Here is a 16113-nt window from a genome sequence, read left to right as displayed (position 1 = left end):
CTGCCAATACCTAAGCAGGAGAAATAGGTGGGGCTGCTTTAGCAGTCCTCAGCTGGGTAGTGTTGCTTTAATAAATCTTCACCTTTCCATTTTTCCCAGTATCACCATATCCTGTGTATTGTCTCTTCTTTTTTTTTTCATTCATTTATTTAGCTCATAAATAAAGTCATGCACAATTATGATACACAATACAGTATGTTCACAATGGCATGGCTAAATTAAACCAATTACCATGTTATATCACACATATTTATCATTTTTGTTTTGAGAACACTTAAAGTGTACTATCTCACAACTTTTAAAATATAGCATATTGTTATCAACCATATTTATCACGCTCTCAGTAGACCCCAAGACTTCACAGAGTCCATGCCTCTTGTCCAACTGCAGTTTTATATCCTTAAACCAATCGTTTCCCCATTGTTAAAGTCCCACATTGAAGCCTAATAGCCACAATTCTGCTCTCTGTTCCCATAAGTTCATCATTTCTAGGTTACACATAAAATTGAAATTGTGTGACATTTGTCTTCCAGTGTGTCACTTATTTATTTATTTATTTTTGGCAAGCATATAACTTTACTACTTACTAAAGATGAAATCAAATTTGTATGCACAGGTGAGCACTCTCTGATACACCTTGGATTCATCACATATTTGAGTATATATATATATATATATATATATATATATATCAATAATGGCAATATGTTATGCATCAATAGCAGCAACAGCTTTTCCAGGTTCTGTAGTCATTTGAACAAAATTGTAGAGACATCCAGCACACTCCATTTTAAAAAGCAAAAAAAAAAAAAAAAACCAAAACCAAAAAAACAAACAACAACAAAAAAGTAAAAAACAAGATCCCAGAAAACATCGCAGTTCTGTTATTCTTGTGGTACTTGGCACCATTTTTTTTTTTTAAATTAGCTTCTCAGTCATCATCTGGGAGGAAACCATTCTGAGCAACATCATTAAAAACAGCTCTGATAAAGCATGGTCACTACTATGTATCATAAAGCAGGCCCACATATGAGTGAGTACATATCATGTTTGTCTTTTTGTGATTGGGTTACCTCGCTCAGAATGGTTTCTTTGAGTTCTGTATTGTCTCTTCTAAAGAACATGTTTATAAAACAGTGTGGCTCATCTGTGTACAGCACTGTACACAGTGCACACACCCCAGGCAAGAGATGAGGAAGAGGGTTCTTCTGTCAACCCCAGGCAGTAAGCGGCAGCAGTTTTCATAGATCCTTGTAGCTCTTCATGTAATTTTAGGTGCCTAGAAGGCCTCACAAAATGCCTTCATAAAAGGCCTGCCATCTGCCTGGCAAGATGGAGCAGTGGGTAGAGACATGGGCAGGCCTGATGATCTGAGCTTGTTTTCCAGATCACACAAGAGAATTCACTCCCAAGAGCTGTTCTCTAACTTCCATGCACTATGAAACATGTGTGCCTGTACACACACACACACACACACACACACACACACACACACACACACACACACACGTGCACACACACTTTTTTTTATTTATGTATACAGTGTTCTATCTGCATATATCCCTGCAGGCCAGAAGAGAGCACCAGATTTTGGTACAGATGGTTGTGAGCCACCATGTGGTTGCTGGGAATTAAACTCAGGACCTCTGGAAAAGCAGGCAGTGTTCTTAACCTCAGAGCCATCTCTCCAGCCCTGACACTTATTTTTTTTAAAGCCCTACCAATTGAGGCCTCAGTTTCTTCAACTGGATGTGCTGGGGTGGGGGTGGGGTGCTTCTCTTCAGCCTTTGGTGACTGGGTGTGACTGGGAATGGAGGGTATAAAACGCCTGTAGCCCATTTTACCCCAATTCTTTTGTTCCTCTTCTCTAGCCAAATGTGACTTTCTTTTCTGATGATGACTTCCCTATGATGACTAGTTTTTAATGTCAGCTTGACGAAGGTTAGAGTCATATGGAAAGAGGGAGACCCAGTGGAGAAACCACCTCCACCATATTGACCCATGGGCAAGTCTGTGAGGCATTTTCTTGACTAAGGATTGCTGTGGGTGAGCCCAGAGCCACCCTTGGTTGGGTGGTATTTCAGATGTGTCTGCCTCAATACAGGGCAACTGCAAGGATGCATGATGATAGAATGAAAAAAAAAAATGGAGTGAGTAAATGATTGAATAAGTGAATTAGTGAGTAAATGAATGAGTGAATGAATGAATGAATGTGAATGAATGAATGAATGAATGAATGAATGGATAGATGAGGACTGAATATTCAGGAAAGGCCTTGAACTTTTGATCCTTTTCTTCAGCTTGCCGAGCTGCTAGTATTACAGGCCTGGCATATTAGTTCCCAAAGGTCTACAAGTTGGCCCAGGAAGATTACTGGTAATTTTTGCCTATGAAGATTAGACCATGCAAGAAAGCTGAGTGAAAATGATGTTTGTCAGAACTTAATTGCTTGAGCTGTGTCAATTTTTTTCTAAGTTTTCTGGAGCCTGTGCACCATGGTACACTTGAGTCTTGTGTACTTGAGGGATCTGTTCTAAGTTCTGGGTAGATGCTGGAAACCTTGGGCTGTAACAGTAATAACAAGAGGTAGTAAAATGGGGAAATTGGCCAGCACCATGGTGGCGCACGCCTTTAATTCCAGTATTTAGGAAGGAGAGGCAGATAGATCGCTGTGAGTTCAAGGCCAGCCTGGTCTATTGTGGAATATTAGTTTAAGATGTATTACATTCATTTATGCCGTGGAATATTTGTTTAATTATGCAAAGGTATGTTGCATTTGTTTAATTCTGTGAAGTTGTGTTACTTTTTGCCTTCCTAAAGTGCTTGATTGGCCTAATAAAGAGCTGAACAGCCAATAGCTAGGCAAGAGAAATAGGCGGGGCTGCCAGGCAGAGAGAATAAATCTAGGAGAGAAGAGGAGGAGCAAGAAAAGAGAGGAGAACGCCATGGTCCAGCCAGATTGCCAGCCATGGAGTAAGAAGGAAAGAAAGATATATAGAATAATAAAAGATGCCGGGTGTTGGTGGTGCACACCTTTAATCCCAGCACTCAGGAGGCAGAGGCAGGCGGATCTCTGTGAGTTCGAGACCAGCCTGGTCTACAAGAGCTAGTTCCAGGACAACCTCCAATGCCACAAAGAAACCCTGTATCTAAAAACCAAAAAAAAGAAAAAAGAAAAAAAGGTAAAAAACCCAGAGGCAAGAGGTAGTTAAAGAGAAACGGAATATTTAAATTAGAAAAGCTGGCTAGAAACAAGCCAAGCTAAGGCCAGGCATTGATAAGTAAGAAAAAGTATTTATATGGGAACTGGGTGTCGGGCTCCCAAAGGGTTAAAAAAAAAACAAAAACAAACAAACAAAAAACTACAGTCTACAGAGTGAGTTCCAGGACAACCAGGGCTATTATACAGAGAAACCCTGTCTTGAAAAACCAACCAAATAATAACCTAAAACAAAACAGAAAAATTGACAATATTCTATAATGCAAGTTATTTAAAACTTAGGAATCATTTTCTGGAACATGCTGATTGTTAGCATTAGATGTTGGTGAAGCCAGATAAGAGTGAGGATTCTGTTGCTTTTCTGTGAGCTGATCTAGGCCCAAGGCCATTGCTGCCCCTAGCCAGGTCATTGCAGGGGGCCATGTCAGGTGGAGTTCTGTTTACTTTTCTTTCACTCACTTTACAGTGCTGGGGATCAAACTCCGGGCCTCTAGCCATTTCCCCAGGCATTGTTTGCTTTTAAAGAAGCAGGTGATCATGTGTGTGAACTGATGTGTGACCTGTTTGTTTCATCCGCCATGTCCTGTGTCAACACAGACACACCTGTGCTTGCTCACATGCCCTCACAGCAGCACGCCTGCTGTAGGAGCAGCGGTTGTTAGGAGGCCTGCAGAGGTCAGGACACCCCATGAGCCGGTAATATTTGGCTCATATGTGTTCACAGTAGATGGCTTTAGGAGCTCATTAAAGAACAGTTGAGCTCTCTAGTATGGATTTTAAAAAGTGCATTGTTAAAAGTCTCTTAACTATTACTAATTTTAGATAAATAGTATAAAATTAAACAAATATTTTGAAAACCTGTCTTAAAAAGTAATTACAACTGATTTTCAGGAGAGCACGTTTGTGTTTGAATAAGGCTTTTGCGTTAGTGTGGAATTCCCCTGCTTCAAGATCTAGTGACTTTGTGGGTTTTGGTCCTGTTCCAGACCCTTCACAAACAAGAGGCCGTTTACAAATGTTCTTAAAACATCTATCAAGGAATTAACTGTCCTCCTGTGGCTTTGTCTCACCCTGCTGTTTTGGCAGAGAGCTAGCTGGGCTTTTATTCCTCAGTGACTGGGGGCGTCTCCTCCCTCAGACTCTCCTGGTTTCTAGGGCCTCTTCTGTCCCTGGTGCTTTTGGACACCGCTTGCCTCATGGAAGCCTGACACTGCTGGCTTTGCCATCCACCGCCTTGCCTGCATGGCCTCTTCCTCTTAACCTGTGAGTGGTGCTAGCACTGAGGGCTTTGATAAGTGGGTCCTTGTGTGCAGATGCAGAGACATCATTGGTTGTGTGTCAGCTTTTCATCATGGTCACAAACACCCAAGAAAAGAACAAGGGGTTGCTCATGGACCCCAGACTGATAGCTGGGAAACCAGTATAGGACTGTTCAGACCCCCTGAGCGAGATGTCAGGGGAGGGTCTAGGCCCTGCTCCAAATGATGACAGATTTTGAAGATCCCCCATGGAAGGCCTCACTCTCCCTGGGGAGCAGAAAGGGGTTGGAATGGGGGTGGGGGGACGGGAAGAGGGGAGGGAGAGGAAACTGGGATTAATATGTAAAACAAGCTTGTTTCTAATAAAAAAAAATACCCAAGAAAAACAACTTAGGAGGAGGAAAGAGCGATTTTAACTCACAGTTCCAGAGGCTTCACTTCATGGTCACGTGGTTTGCTGTTTTTGGAGCTAAGGTGAGGTAGAATATCATGTTTGAGAGCCTATGCAGGAAGAAGCTGCTTATCTCATGGTGGCCAGGAAGGGAGGAGAGGAGTAACCAGGGACAGGACACACCTTCCCAAAGTCACCCCCAGTGACCCTTTTCCTCCACGAAGGCCCCACCCTGTAACAGTCTATTTAGCTATGAGCCAGCCAATGGCCTAGTCTGACTCGTGATGCATCACGAGTTCCTAAATTTAGTCACTTCTTCATACCACTTCTTTTGACTACACTGTCAACATTGGAGTCTGGTTGGGGGGGGCGCTTCAGGTTCCCTGGGCTGGGGTTACAGGTGTTGTGAGCTACCCCATGTGGCCTCTTGAAACTGAACTCAGTCCTCTGCAAGAATAGCAGGTGCTTTTAGTCACTGAGCCAGCCACCTTTCTAGCTGCCTAGCAGTTTTCTTTAATGAGCCATGCTTTAGCATCGTATATAACCAAAGGTTGGAGGTTTTATAGGTTTAATAACTGTATTAGTTACTCATCCATTGCTATGATAAAATACCCTGACAAAAGCAACGTAAGAGAGAAGGCACATGCCTTTAATCCCAGCACTCCAGAGGCAGAGGCAGAGGCAGAGGCAGAGGCAGAGGCAGACAGATCTCTAAGGTCAAGGCCAGCGTGGTCTACAGAGAGTTTTCTAGGATAGCCAGGGCACAGAGAAAAGGGGCCAAGGGGGAGAGAAGGAGAGAGGTTTTATTTTCGGCTCACAGTTTGAGGGTATAGTCCATTACGATGGCAAGTTGTGGCAGCAGGAATGTTACACAGCTGGTCCCATTGAGTCTGTAGTCAGGAAGCAGAGTGTGATGAATTCGAATGTCCAGCCCCTCCTCTTTTAAAGATTTGTTTATATGTATGAGTGCTTTGTCTCTATGTGTGCATGAGTACCACGTGTGGTATAGTGGAGGCCAGGGCAATTGGTTCTCTTGACCAGAGTTGGGATTGTTGTTAGCCACTATGTGGGTGCTGGGAATTGAACCTAGGTCCTGGAAGAGCAACAAGTGCTCTTAAATCCCTCTTTGATTTGACAGTTAGGGTGGATCTCCCATCTCAGTTAACCTAATCCAGCTAGTCTCTCACAGGCAGACCAGAGGCTTCTCTTCTAGCTGATCACAGATTTTGTAAGATTGACAAGCAGTGGTAACTATCCCAGTAGCTTGAAACTCTGCACACACTTCCACCTTTTATCCTGTTCAGTTAGTTTTATGTAAGGAATAAATTGTAGGAACCAACCTTCACTCTCTGTCTGTGGCTGCCCACTTGCCTCAGAACCTGTTCTTGAATTTGTCCATTGAATAATCTGGGCATCTTTGTCAAAAATCAATATAAAGCATGATTGGGGGCTTAGTTGGTTCATTGATCTGTGCCTGACCTCTGCCACATACCACACTGTCTGGTTGTTGTAGTTTTTGTTTTACAGTTGGCAAATAGATGAGTCCTCCAGCCTTGTTCTTTCTGTTAGACTTCTGGCTGTTCCAGGTGCCATGAGTCTCCATGCACATGTTTTCTGCAGTATGCCTTTTGGGGTTTGTGGAGTCCTCAGATCAGTTTGTAGAATGTTGCTGCCTGAATAACATTATGCTCTCCCTGGTCTGTAAGTTTGGGGTGTTTGCTTATCCAAGGTTTTCAGAATCTCATCCATGAGAGCGTCATTTCCATCGTTAACCCATATTTTAACTCTAAAGTAATCCACTTTTGTTGCTAGGAGCTGTGTGTTTACACATACAGGAAAGTTTGCAGAACCTCAGGATAGTTTCCAGCATGAATAAGGTTAGCTTTTATTTTAGAGAGTGATCCTCTATGTCAGAATTCACTGTGCAGTTCTTACAACACTAAGTGCCCTTCAAAACAAGTGAGGGTGTTTAAGTTTTTTAGCAGTGTCTCTATTGCAAAAATATTAGGATGTGGCTGTGACTCCTTTGGACAGAGTTGACCTGAAATTACAATGTGGAACAAACCCTGTTTATTACTTCCTTGATTCTGGCAGTGGAAGGATCTTTTGAATACCACAGAAGAATCAGGGTGTCCCTGTCTGTCCAAGTTGCTGGGACAGAAAAGGTGCATTGGACCCTTTTCTTAGTCACAGCTTCCTATTGTGGTGTTCTGTTGCCAGCAAGGTGTTTCATCCTGGGAGCAGACATGTCTCTGGTGACCCCTGCTGCCTAGCTAGCAACTTCCATCAGCCCAGCATGTGGCTAGGTGTGTGGTGCCTACAGCCTTTGTTGAACTGTGGAGTGGAGCACTCCTGCTGGGTGTTGCTGAGGGGCCTGCAGGCTGTAGAGGAGGGTGTGTGTATGTGTGTATGGGGCCATTTGCCCACCGTTTTTGTGTGCTATGTATCTAGTCGGCCTTACTGCACATTAGTAATCTTTAGTAATTCATTTCTGATTCTGAGTTCCAAAGAGAAGGCAGTCTGTGTTAACACTTCATCAATTATAGTGGTGTGAGAGTCTGTCATCTGTTGAGATCCTTCATAAAGACAACAGCAAAGTGGCTTCTCTGACATTCTCCTGCCCCAGGATCAGTGGCAGTCAGGGCCAAACAGCTGTAGCATCAGGAGGCTGTTCTGACCTTCTGCCTTCCAGGTGTCACAGGTTTCTCCACTATGCAACATCCAAAAATGAAAGACAAGCTTCTGGCTGGAGGTCAGTGTTTGCAGTGTGCTTCTGCTGTGGTCTGGAAGACAGGCTGCTGAGTTAGGCAGTGGGGAGGGAAGGGGGGGCAGGAATGACAGTCATTCATTCTTCCACATGTGTTCTCTGGCAGGCAAGAAGCCAGGGAGACCTTTAAGGAGGCAATCTCTAAGGGGATCAGAACACAGTCCTCTGGTGCTGGGCTGGGAAATAGTTAGACCGTTTGTTTTCAGTCAGTAGCTGGATTTGTGTGTGCTTCAGGTGTTTTGCTTCCTTTCCTGTTCTTCAAATGAGGGTCTTCACTCCCAGAAGTGTGGAGTGAAACTTGCCCAAAAGCTTCTGATTCTCTGTCCTGTGCAGGAAGCTTCTCTGTGGCATTTCCCACCTTTGGCAGGCATGTCCCTGCAGTTTGCCACCTGCATACCTGTTCAAGTGGCAGGCATGCTGGAAAACAGAAAGAAACCCCAGTTTAAACCGGCAGTAAGCCTGAGTATGTGCGAACAGCTTTGCTATTTAAGATGTGGGCGCACTTGAGGAAATGTTGGGTCATGCTTCTGATGCCATGAACAACCAAGTAGACTTTTTTTTCTTTTTAAAGAAAGCCCTATTATGAGAAACAAAGACCTGTTATCAAAGCATTGAGCAAATGCCATGTAGCTCATTCCAAGGACACTACCCATTTTTCTCTCACTCTAGACTCAGAGGTGCCAGCTGTGGTGAGGCCCTTGCAGGGTATCTTCTGTCTCAGTCTTATCTGTCCCTGTCTGTCTGTCTGTCTGTCTGTCTGTCTGTCTGTCTGTCTGTCTGTCTGTCTGTCTGTCTGTCTCTACTTTTGAGACAGGATTTCTCTATTATGTTCCCTTGATTGGTCTGGAACTCTCCATATAGATCAGACTGGGCTTGAACTCAAAGAGATGCGCCTGCCCGTGCCTCCCAAGTGGTGGGACTAGTAGCATGCACCACTGCTCCTGGATAGCAGGATTACTTCTAAGATGATGTCTGTCCAGCCTTCTGATTGCAGTTTATGGACTCTAGTGTGTATCTCCCGGCTTTGCTCAATGGTAAACTAGCAGCAGTCCCCTGACCTCCTTAGTCTACAAGGATGGGAAGTGCTCATAGGGGCAGTTACCTCCATAGTGCTAGACAGCTCTGACTTAGGAGGGGCCGAAAGCTCAAGGGTCCATCCAGGCCCCTGCAGCATGAGAGAGGAAAGCTCAGCTGGACCACACCCTGCGAAGGTGACTATGCTGCTGCTTCCCAGGGCATCCTCTGCCCTGGCCTGCTGCCAGGACCCCAGGGTGCTGTCAAGCAGCATGTCAACCCTCCAAGGAGAAAGAGCTATTTACTCTTTTTTTTGAAGTAGCACAGGGATCGCTTTCCAGAGTCAAGGCTTGTCACTGAGAAAAAAACTTGGCTTAACAAGACACTGCATTGTTCTTTCGAAGCCCTGGGTGTGACTGCAAATGAAATTAAAGTTTTGTGTGTTTTTTTTTCCTTACTCTCTTAACTGTGGAGATAAATAGTGCAGCTAGTAATTTACAGATCCAAGTATCACTGATCTAAAATGACTTTATCAAAGCTTTAAACATATTTGTATTGTTTTTTTGTAGTGTTTCATCTGTGGGAGCAGTGTGCATGTATACATGTGTGCATGCAGTGTATGTCTGTGCCACATGCATGTGAAAGCGAGAGCTCAACCAGGTCCCATAGGGACAGCGTGGTTTTGAGACAGGGTCTTCATTGCCTGGGATTTGCTGATTTGGTGAGGCTAACTGAACAATGAGCGAGCCTAGGGCATTCCCCTAGTTCTACCTCCCCAGTGCTTGGGTCACAGGCGTGTACACCTGTCTGTAGGAGTTCTGGATCTCACACAGCAGAGCAAGCACTTTACAGACGGTGCTTTTTACCCCACCCCTTACTAGCTCCCCCCAGATTTGTTTTTGTTATTTTTAAGTGTACGTGTGAGGGGGTGCCCACAGACACCAGAGGAGTTGGATCCCCCTGTAGCTGGAGCTACAGGTGGTTGTGAGTGCCCAGTGTGGTGCTGAGAATCAAGTCCCGGTCCTAGGGAAGAGCGACGGTCCTCGGGAAGAGCGACATGTGTTCTTAACCTTTGAGCCACCCCTCCCCAACCCACCGCTTGTTTTTTGTTGTTGTTTTGAGACAAGATCTTGTTTAGACCAGATTGCCCTAGACATTAGGTACCACTACACCCAGCTAAGTTTGTATTTTGAGGAAATCTTTTCTAGTAAGTGAAGATGGCTTTTGAATCGATATCTTCTAATTTTCCCTCTGTCTGTGGAAGTCCAGGTTCTTATCCCTGTGGGTTTTTTTCTGTGTTAGACCTGCTGTCACAGGGAGGCAGAGCTGATTTATTTATTTATTTATTTATTTATTTATTTATTTTCAGTTTTCGAGACAGGGTTTCTCTGTGTATCCCTGGCTGGCCTGGAACTCATAGAGCTCCACCTCCTGAGTGCTGGGATGTATGCTGTGCACCGATGTGCCTGCTCCAGAGCTGTTCATGCAGGACAGTATGAATAGTACAGGGCTTGTTTCTCACTGGTATGCTGGCCATTCCGAGGTGACCGCTCCCATGCTAGTGTTGGAAACTGTCACCCAGCACTTCTGCCCACTAAGTGTATGTAGTGGAGAACGTCCACAGTCTTGAGCTGCTGATACGGGTCATATTAGTGAGATTTGGAAGGGAGGGGCTGGTCTTTGGCTGTACCCCTCTTCTATTTCCCTGCCTTCAGGTCTCAGTCATCATCTAAGGCTCTAGGATTTGAACAGGACTCCTATAATGGCTTGGTCCATTCTGCTGTGTATATACTAGGAGTTGACTGGGTGCAGGCTGGAGTCTTAGGGCCGGGAGGGTTTGCTATGGCCTAGGCTTCTTGCCACTGAGCATGAATTGAGGATCACGCGTGCCCTTTCTGTTTGATGGCTATAAATTACATCTTAGGCACATTGGGAAATTCAGAATATCCTTTGAAATGCATTCCTTAGCTCCTCATCGGTGTGTACAGACTCTTGATTATTCTCTGCCACAGTTCACACCTCGATCCTCACAGGAACTGGACCTCAGCCAACAGTCACCTTCCTAGGACCGCAATATGCTAGAGTTTCTTCTCTGTGGTGCAATTACTGTGCAAGCTCTGTCGCCCTTGCTTCGGCCTTGTGTCTGAACCTCAGGTCCACAACAGCCGAGACAGAGCTCTCAGTGAGAGAGAAGCAGCCGTTTGTTTAGATTTTTCCATGTTCCTTTTTAAGCACTTCTGAGTCATGACTGGCATTGCGGTTGTATCTATTTCCTAATTTGCAGGGGCCCTGAAGACACTTGCTTTGAGTTTGGTGTTTTTCCTGCCATCCTGAGTTTCCCACTTGACTACCCCTTGAGTCCTCCCAAGATGAGATTCACCTGCGAGATGTTCCATCCCAACAGTAAGTGTGTCTGACTGTGGCTGACAAGGCAGGGGAGTCCTGCAGGTCGTGGAATGCCAGTACTGTATGCGCATTTCTTCGAGGCCTGGTAGGTTTTAAATTGTGGCAAGTCAGTTATGTGTGAGCACCAGGATTTCCATTTTGAAGGTCAAGCTTAATGTAGAGGAGCAAAAGTGTATGAACCTAACACTAGCTATTTGGCCCAGCCATCCTGCGTTAATTAATGGGCTGATTAGAACTTTTAGGCCTTGAGTACTATGTGGCCTACATTGGATTTTGTCACTGTCATTTTTAATGGTAGAAAATTGGAATTGGACTAGAGAGATGGCTTAGTGGTTAAAAGCACTTGCTGCTCTTGAGAGGACTCAGATTTGGTTCCCAGTACACACATGGTTGCTCACAACCAAGGCTCCAGGGAATCTGATACCGTCTGCTCGCCTCCCTGGAACCAGACTGTTCTTGTGGTACACAGACAGACATACAGCAAACACTCATGCACATTAAAAAATTGAAGCCAGCCCAGTCTTCCTATAGCAGAGTTAAGGGAATGCTGCAGTTAGACTGGATGTAGACACTGAAGACACATTAAGAACCCATAGAGGTGGCAAGGGGATACTCTCAAGTTTAGTATCAATCCAGGACTCAATAGTGCTGTGAGTTTTCTCTTTGGAAAACAAGTTGTGTGAGATGTCTGGAAGGGGCACAATGATGCTGCCAGTGACTCTTCTGATTGGGATTATTTACTTATTTTATTTCTTCCTTTTGCAAGTAGGTATTATGTATAAGGGAATTTGAGGGGTGAGGTGCTTGATAGAAGGTTCACATTGCCCAGGATGGTCTCCTGATTTTCCTGACTGCGTCTCCATGCATGCCTCACTATGTCCAGCTTACATAAGAGAAATGGGCAATGTGTTGTATTTTGAATGATGGCGTTTAGAGTAATGTTCCTTTGTAAAAGATTTTTATTGCCACTAATAATCCTGATCTTAAAAATCTGATCTGGAGCAGAAATTCAAGTAGTATATTCTACTTTGTAAAAATAAAACATTGACAGCCGGGCGTTGGTGGCACACGCCTTTAATCCCAGCATTTGGGAGGCAGAGGCAGGCAGATCTCTGTGATTTCAAAGCCAGCCTGGTCTACAGAACGGGTTCCAGGACAGGCTCCAAAGCAATACAGAGAAACCCTGTCTGTGGGAAAAAATTACTTATTTGACATCAGTTTTTTTTCTAAATTTATTTCATTTTATGTGTATGGGTATTTTGCCTGCATGTATGCCTGTGTAACATGTTCATGGTACCCACAGAAGCCAGAAGACTTGAGTTAGATCCCCAGGAGTTAGAGTTAAGGATGGTTCTGACCCATTGTGTAGGTGCTGGGAATCGAACCCTGGTCCTCTGGAAAAGTAGTCAATGCTCTTAACCACTGAACTGCCTCTCCAACCCAAACTGATGTCTTTCTGTTTTGTAAAATTAATTTTGAACGGGGTGTGTTACTAATACCCACCCCTTCTCTACACTCAGTTCAGTTGCCTTGCCTCTACTTTAGCCACAAGGACATAGATGTGGGGGCAGGGAGTGTACAGACCTGCTCTGCTGAGCCCTGTGAAGACTCTTCATTTCTGGGTAGCTGAATTTTGGAGTCCTTGTTCACTCACCTTTCACTTACTCCTTTTGGTGGTAATGCTCAGAGAAATCCATTACAAGGTGGACTCTAGTTGTGACTAGTTAGTGCAAGGTAGACCTGGTCCTGAGCCCCCTTGTCACCTGTGACCACAGGACCTGAGCAGTCCCCAACAGGTCTGGCCTGCTTCTGGCTGGCCTCTCTGGGATTTGTGCCACCAGAAGGTGTCCTGTTACTGCTGTGCAAACAGCTGGGTCTCTGCAGAGCCTCCTCAGCACAGTAGCACCATCTGGGCTCACGTGGCTGCCCTGACTTTTACAGTCTATCCTGACGGGAGAGTCTGCATCTCCATCTTGCATGCCCCAGGCGATGATCCCATGGGCTATGAGAGCAGTGCCGAGCGGTGGAGCCCTGTGCAGAGCGTCGAGAAGATCCTGCTTTCGGTGGTGAGCATGCTGGCAGGTGAGCCTGTGCACTGTTTTTTGTTACTATAGCAGGTCTGTACTTTCCCAAGTATGAGCATTCATCCATGATTACAGGCCATGTAGGACATGTGTTGTTGACCACAGCTTGCTATTCTGTGATCTTTGGCATTCTCTCAATACCACTGTGTCATAGTACAGGGGTATACTGCTCAGTACAACAGACACCCCAGTGTGAGGTCCCCGTACTTTCAAGGAATTTGCAAAACGACCAACAGTTACTGCCCAGTGTAGTAAATCTGACCCGCAGAAGCACTGCCCTTGTCCTCTTTGGAATGAGTTGGGAGGTGCTAGGAGTTGACAAGGGAGGTGGGAAGGAAAGGCATCTTGGGCTGAGGGTCAGCTGGGCAGGGGCAGGAGCCCTGGCACTGAGCCTGGTGGGTAGCCCTGGGAGTTACATTGGTTGCCACATCCGGCACTTTTGCCTTAGAAAGACCATCTGTGTGGATCTGGTGGGTGGAGGGATTGGGATAGGAGAAATCATTTGACTGCTTAGTCTGGTATTCAGACACTTGGGCTTTCCCAGCCGAAAGAATGGGTAGATTTGGAGGGGCTGTAGGATGCAGGCCCTCAGACTCCCCTCAGTTGGTGTGTAAGGACTTGTGTTGCTGACCTGAGCACCAGGGTGCAGTGTCCAGGGTTGTACAAAGGGAGCAGGATTCAGTCAAGGGAAGTCTGGGGTGTGGGGGAAGAGGGGTGACAGGCTTCTGACTTGGGGGTCAGTGCCCTGCATGTGCCAGTCTCCAGTGTCCCTTCCTCAGGCAGAAGGCCCTGGCATTGGAAGTCCATGTTGCTACCCAGAATGACCCATGAAGGGTGTGAAGGGTCCATGTGATCTGAGATGAAAAGGAAGCTCCTGCCAAACTGCCTTCCCTGTCACTCACTGTCACTCACAGTCCTATGCTTTTCAGAGCCCAATGATGAGAGTGGAGCATGTGCTCACTGTCACTCACTGTCACTCATGGTCCCGTGCTTTTCAGAGCCCAATGATGAGAGTGGAGCATGTGCTCACTGTCACTCACTGTCACTCATGGTCCCGTGCTTTTCAGAGCCCAATGATGAGAGTGGAGCATGTGCTCACTGTCACTCACTGTCACTCACAGTCCTGTGCTTTTCAGAGCCCAATGATGAGAGTGGAGCGAATGTGGATGCTTCCAAGATGTGGCGGGATGACCGTGAGCAGTTCTACAAAATCGCCAAGCAGATCGTACAGAAGTCTCTGGGGCTCTGAGGTCACACCCGTGTGCACACTGAGCAGTCCAGCGCTGTCCTCCAGACCACTTGACAACAGTGCTGCCGTGCCAACACCAACACAGGCAACTGCGGAGCTACAGCACCTATTGTTCCTTCCTTTCCACCCCGACAGGCAGCTCCCCTGAAATCATGACTGGAATAACGACAGCTGCTGGGCTGCAAAGGGCTCCTCCTGCTGCGTCTCAGGGAGGGTCCAGGCTGTCCTCACTACCTCTCCCAGCCACGGGGTCCTCAGCTCTGCTCCTTCCTGCAGTGCTGAGGACCTGCCTCTGTCATCCACCAGGGGCTGGGGATCGCCTATGCTGCTCCTTCTGAGGACATGGGGCCTTGGAGAAAGCAGCGTGGGCCTGTTGTCCCTGCCTCTCAGTTCCTAGGTGTCCCAGGGGGCATTCTGAGCTTCTTTTGACACTTTGCACTTACAAGCCTAGGCTGCCTTTGGCATGGTGACAGAGGCTTGCTGTGTGCATCACAGAAGTCACCGTAGCCCTTTCCAGGGGATGTTTTGTAAGTGGGTTCATGAGAAGGGGACATGGGTCACCAGGACTGCTGCTCTTCCTGGTTGTGTCTGTGTCTGAGTTCCTGGTACACTAGAGCAGGTGGGACTGCCAGGGCTCTAGTGTGGGTCTCGCCTGGGGGTTCCGTGTATATACATGTGGTTGCACCAGGCTTAGCTCTAGGATCAAATTGTTCTTCACTGTCAGGGTTGGAGGGGAATCTGCCACTAGGTGCTCAGCAGAGGGGCACATATTGGACTAGACGAGCTGGAAAGCGGCTGTGGTACAGGCCAGGGGTGGAGGGTCTCAAGCAGCAGTACCACATTGAGCAACAGTGCCCGAGCAGACCCCACAAGCAATAACAGATCTTCAATGTCAGCAGATGCTTGGCCTTTTCTAAACAGGTTACATTTAAACGTGAGTTTCTATTTTTAAAGTGTAGCTCATCTGTGGGGTGTGCAGCAAATCTCACTGCACAAGGTTCGCTTTTCCTCGCCCACATGTCAGTGGCTGGCGCTGTGCATGTTTCATGGTGTTAGTAGTTCCCAGCTCTGGGGCTCCAGTTGGGTACCTGTGGGGACCTTTCCTTCCCCATGCTTTCCTTCCCCAAGGGAGTCCGCTTCTATTTGAAATGCAGCAGAGGCTGGTGTTGGGAGGTACAGGAGAAGGGAATTGTACCAAAATAGTATTTGTAGGCCACTGAGGAAGCCCTCTCTGGAAAGAGGTGGCCTATGTGGGGACATGAACACACAGGCAGAGTGGCCCCAGGGCATGTCGCCACCCTCTGGCCTCCCTGGCAAGTTGGGGAAGAAGACAGGCAGTCTCTTTACAGAACAAAAGTATTTTTATTCATTTGTATTTATTAAATGAAAAAAAAAAAAGAATCCTCTGGTGTCCCTCTTCTGTGGTGGACTTTAATTGCTGTTAAATAAAGGTGTATATCTCTTCCCCACAGTGCTCTCCTGTGGTGTTCTCAGAGTCTTTGGGAACCTGAGCCACGGTCGCCTTCCGGAGTTGGTTGGAGGCGACTCTGTGAGTGCCAAGGGCTCTCTTCATGTTTCCTTCTATCTCCTGTGTCCTTTCCTCCTCTCTCTGGTCTCTCCAGGGCTGGAGGTTCTTCACTCGGGTCTGTGGCAGACTGGGGAGCCTGGGAACTGGGATGTGAGGATTTGAATGTATGCTAATCTCGTTATCGGTGGGAACAGT

The 16113-nt window shown here is 46.3% G+C and overlaps 1 protein-coding gene across 2 annotated transcripts in view; it reads left to right on the top strand.

The window, feature by feature from the left end:
• The window catches only part of Ube2g2 (ubiquitin conjugating enzyme E2 G2), a 30148-nt gene extending 14287 nt beyond the window's left edge, over positions 1 to 15861 (top strand). Inside the window, exons 4-6 of one of the 2 annotated variants that reach the window (XM_027394302.2) lie at positions 10936 to 11054; positions 12999 to 13139; positions 14263 to 15861. In XM_027394302.2, the coding sequence (XP_027250103.1) occupies positions 10936 to 11054; positions 12999 to 13139; positions 14263 to 14390 (388 nt within the window). In that variant the 3' untranslated portion in view covers positions 14391 to 15861. The remainder of the gene's footprint in view (positions 1 to 10935; positions 11055 to 12998; positions 13140 to 14262) is intronic. The other variant, XM_027394303.2, reaches the window with a different exon arrangement.
• Positions 15862 to 16113: the final 252 nt, after the last annotated feature.

This window comes from Cricetulus griseus, assembly GCF_003668045.3.
Source record: "Cricetulus griseus strain 17A/GY chromosome 1 unlocalized genomic scaffold, alternate assembly CriGri-PICRH-1.0 chr1_0, whole genome shotgun sequence".
Lineage (NCBI taxonomy): Eukaryota > Metazoa > Chordata > Mammalia > Rodentia > Cricetidae > Cricetulus > Cricetulus griseus.
This window is presented reverse-complemented; position numbering and strand designations above follow the sequence as displayed.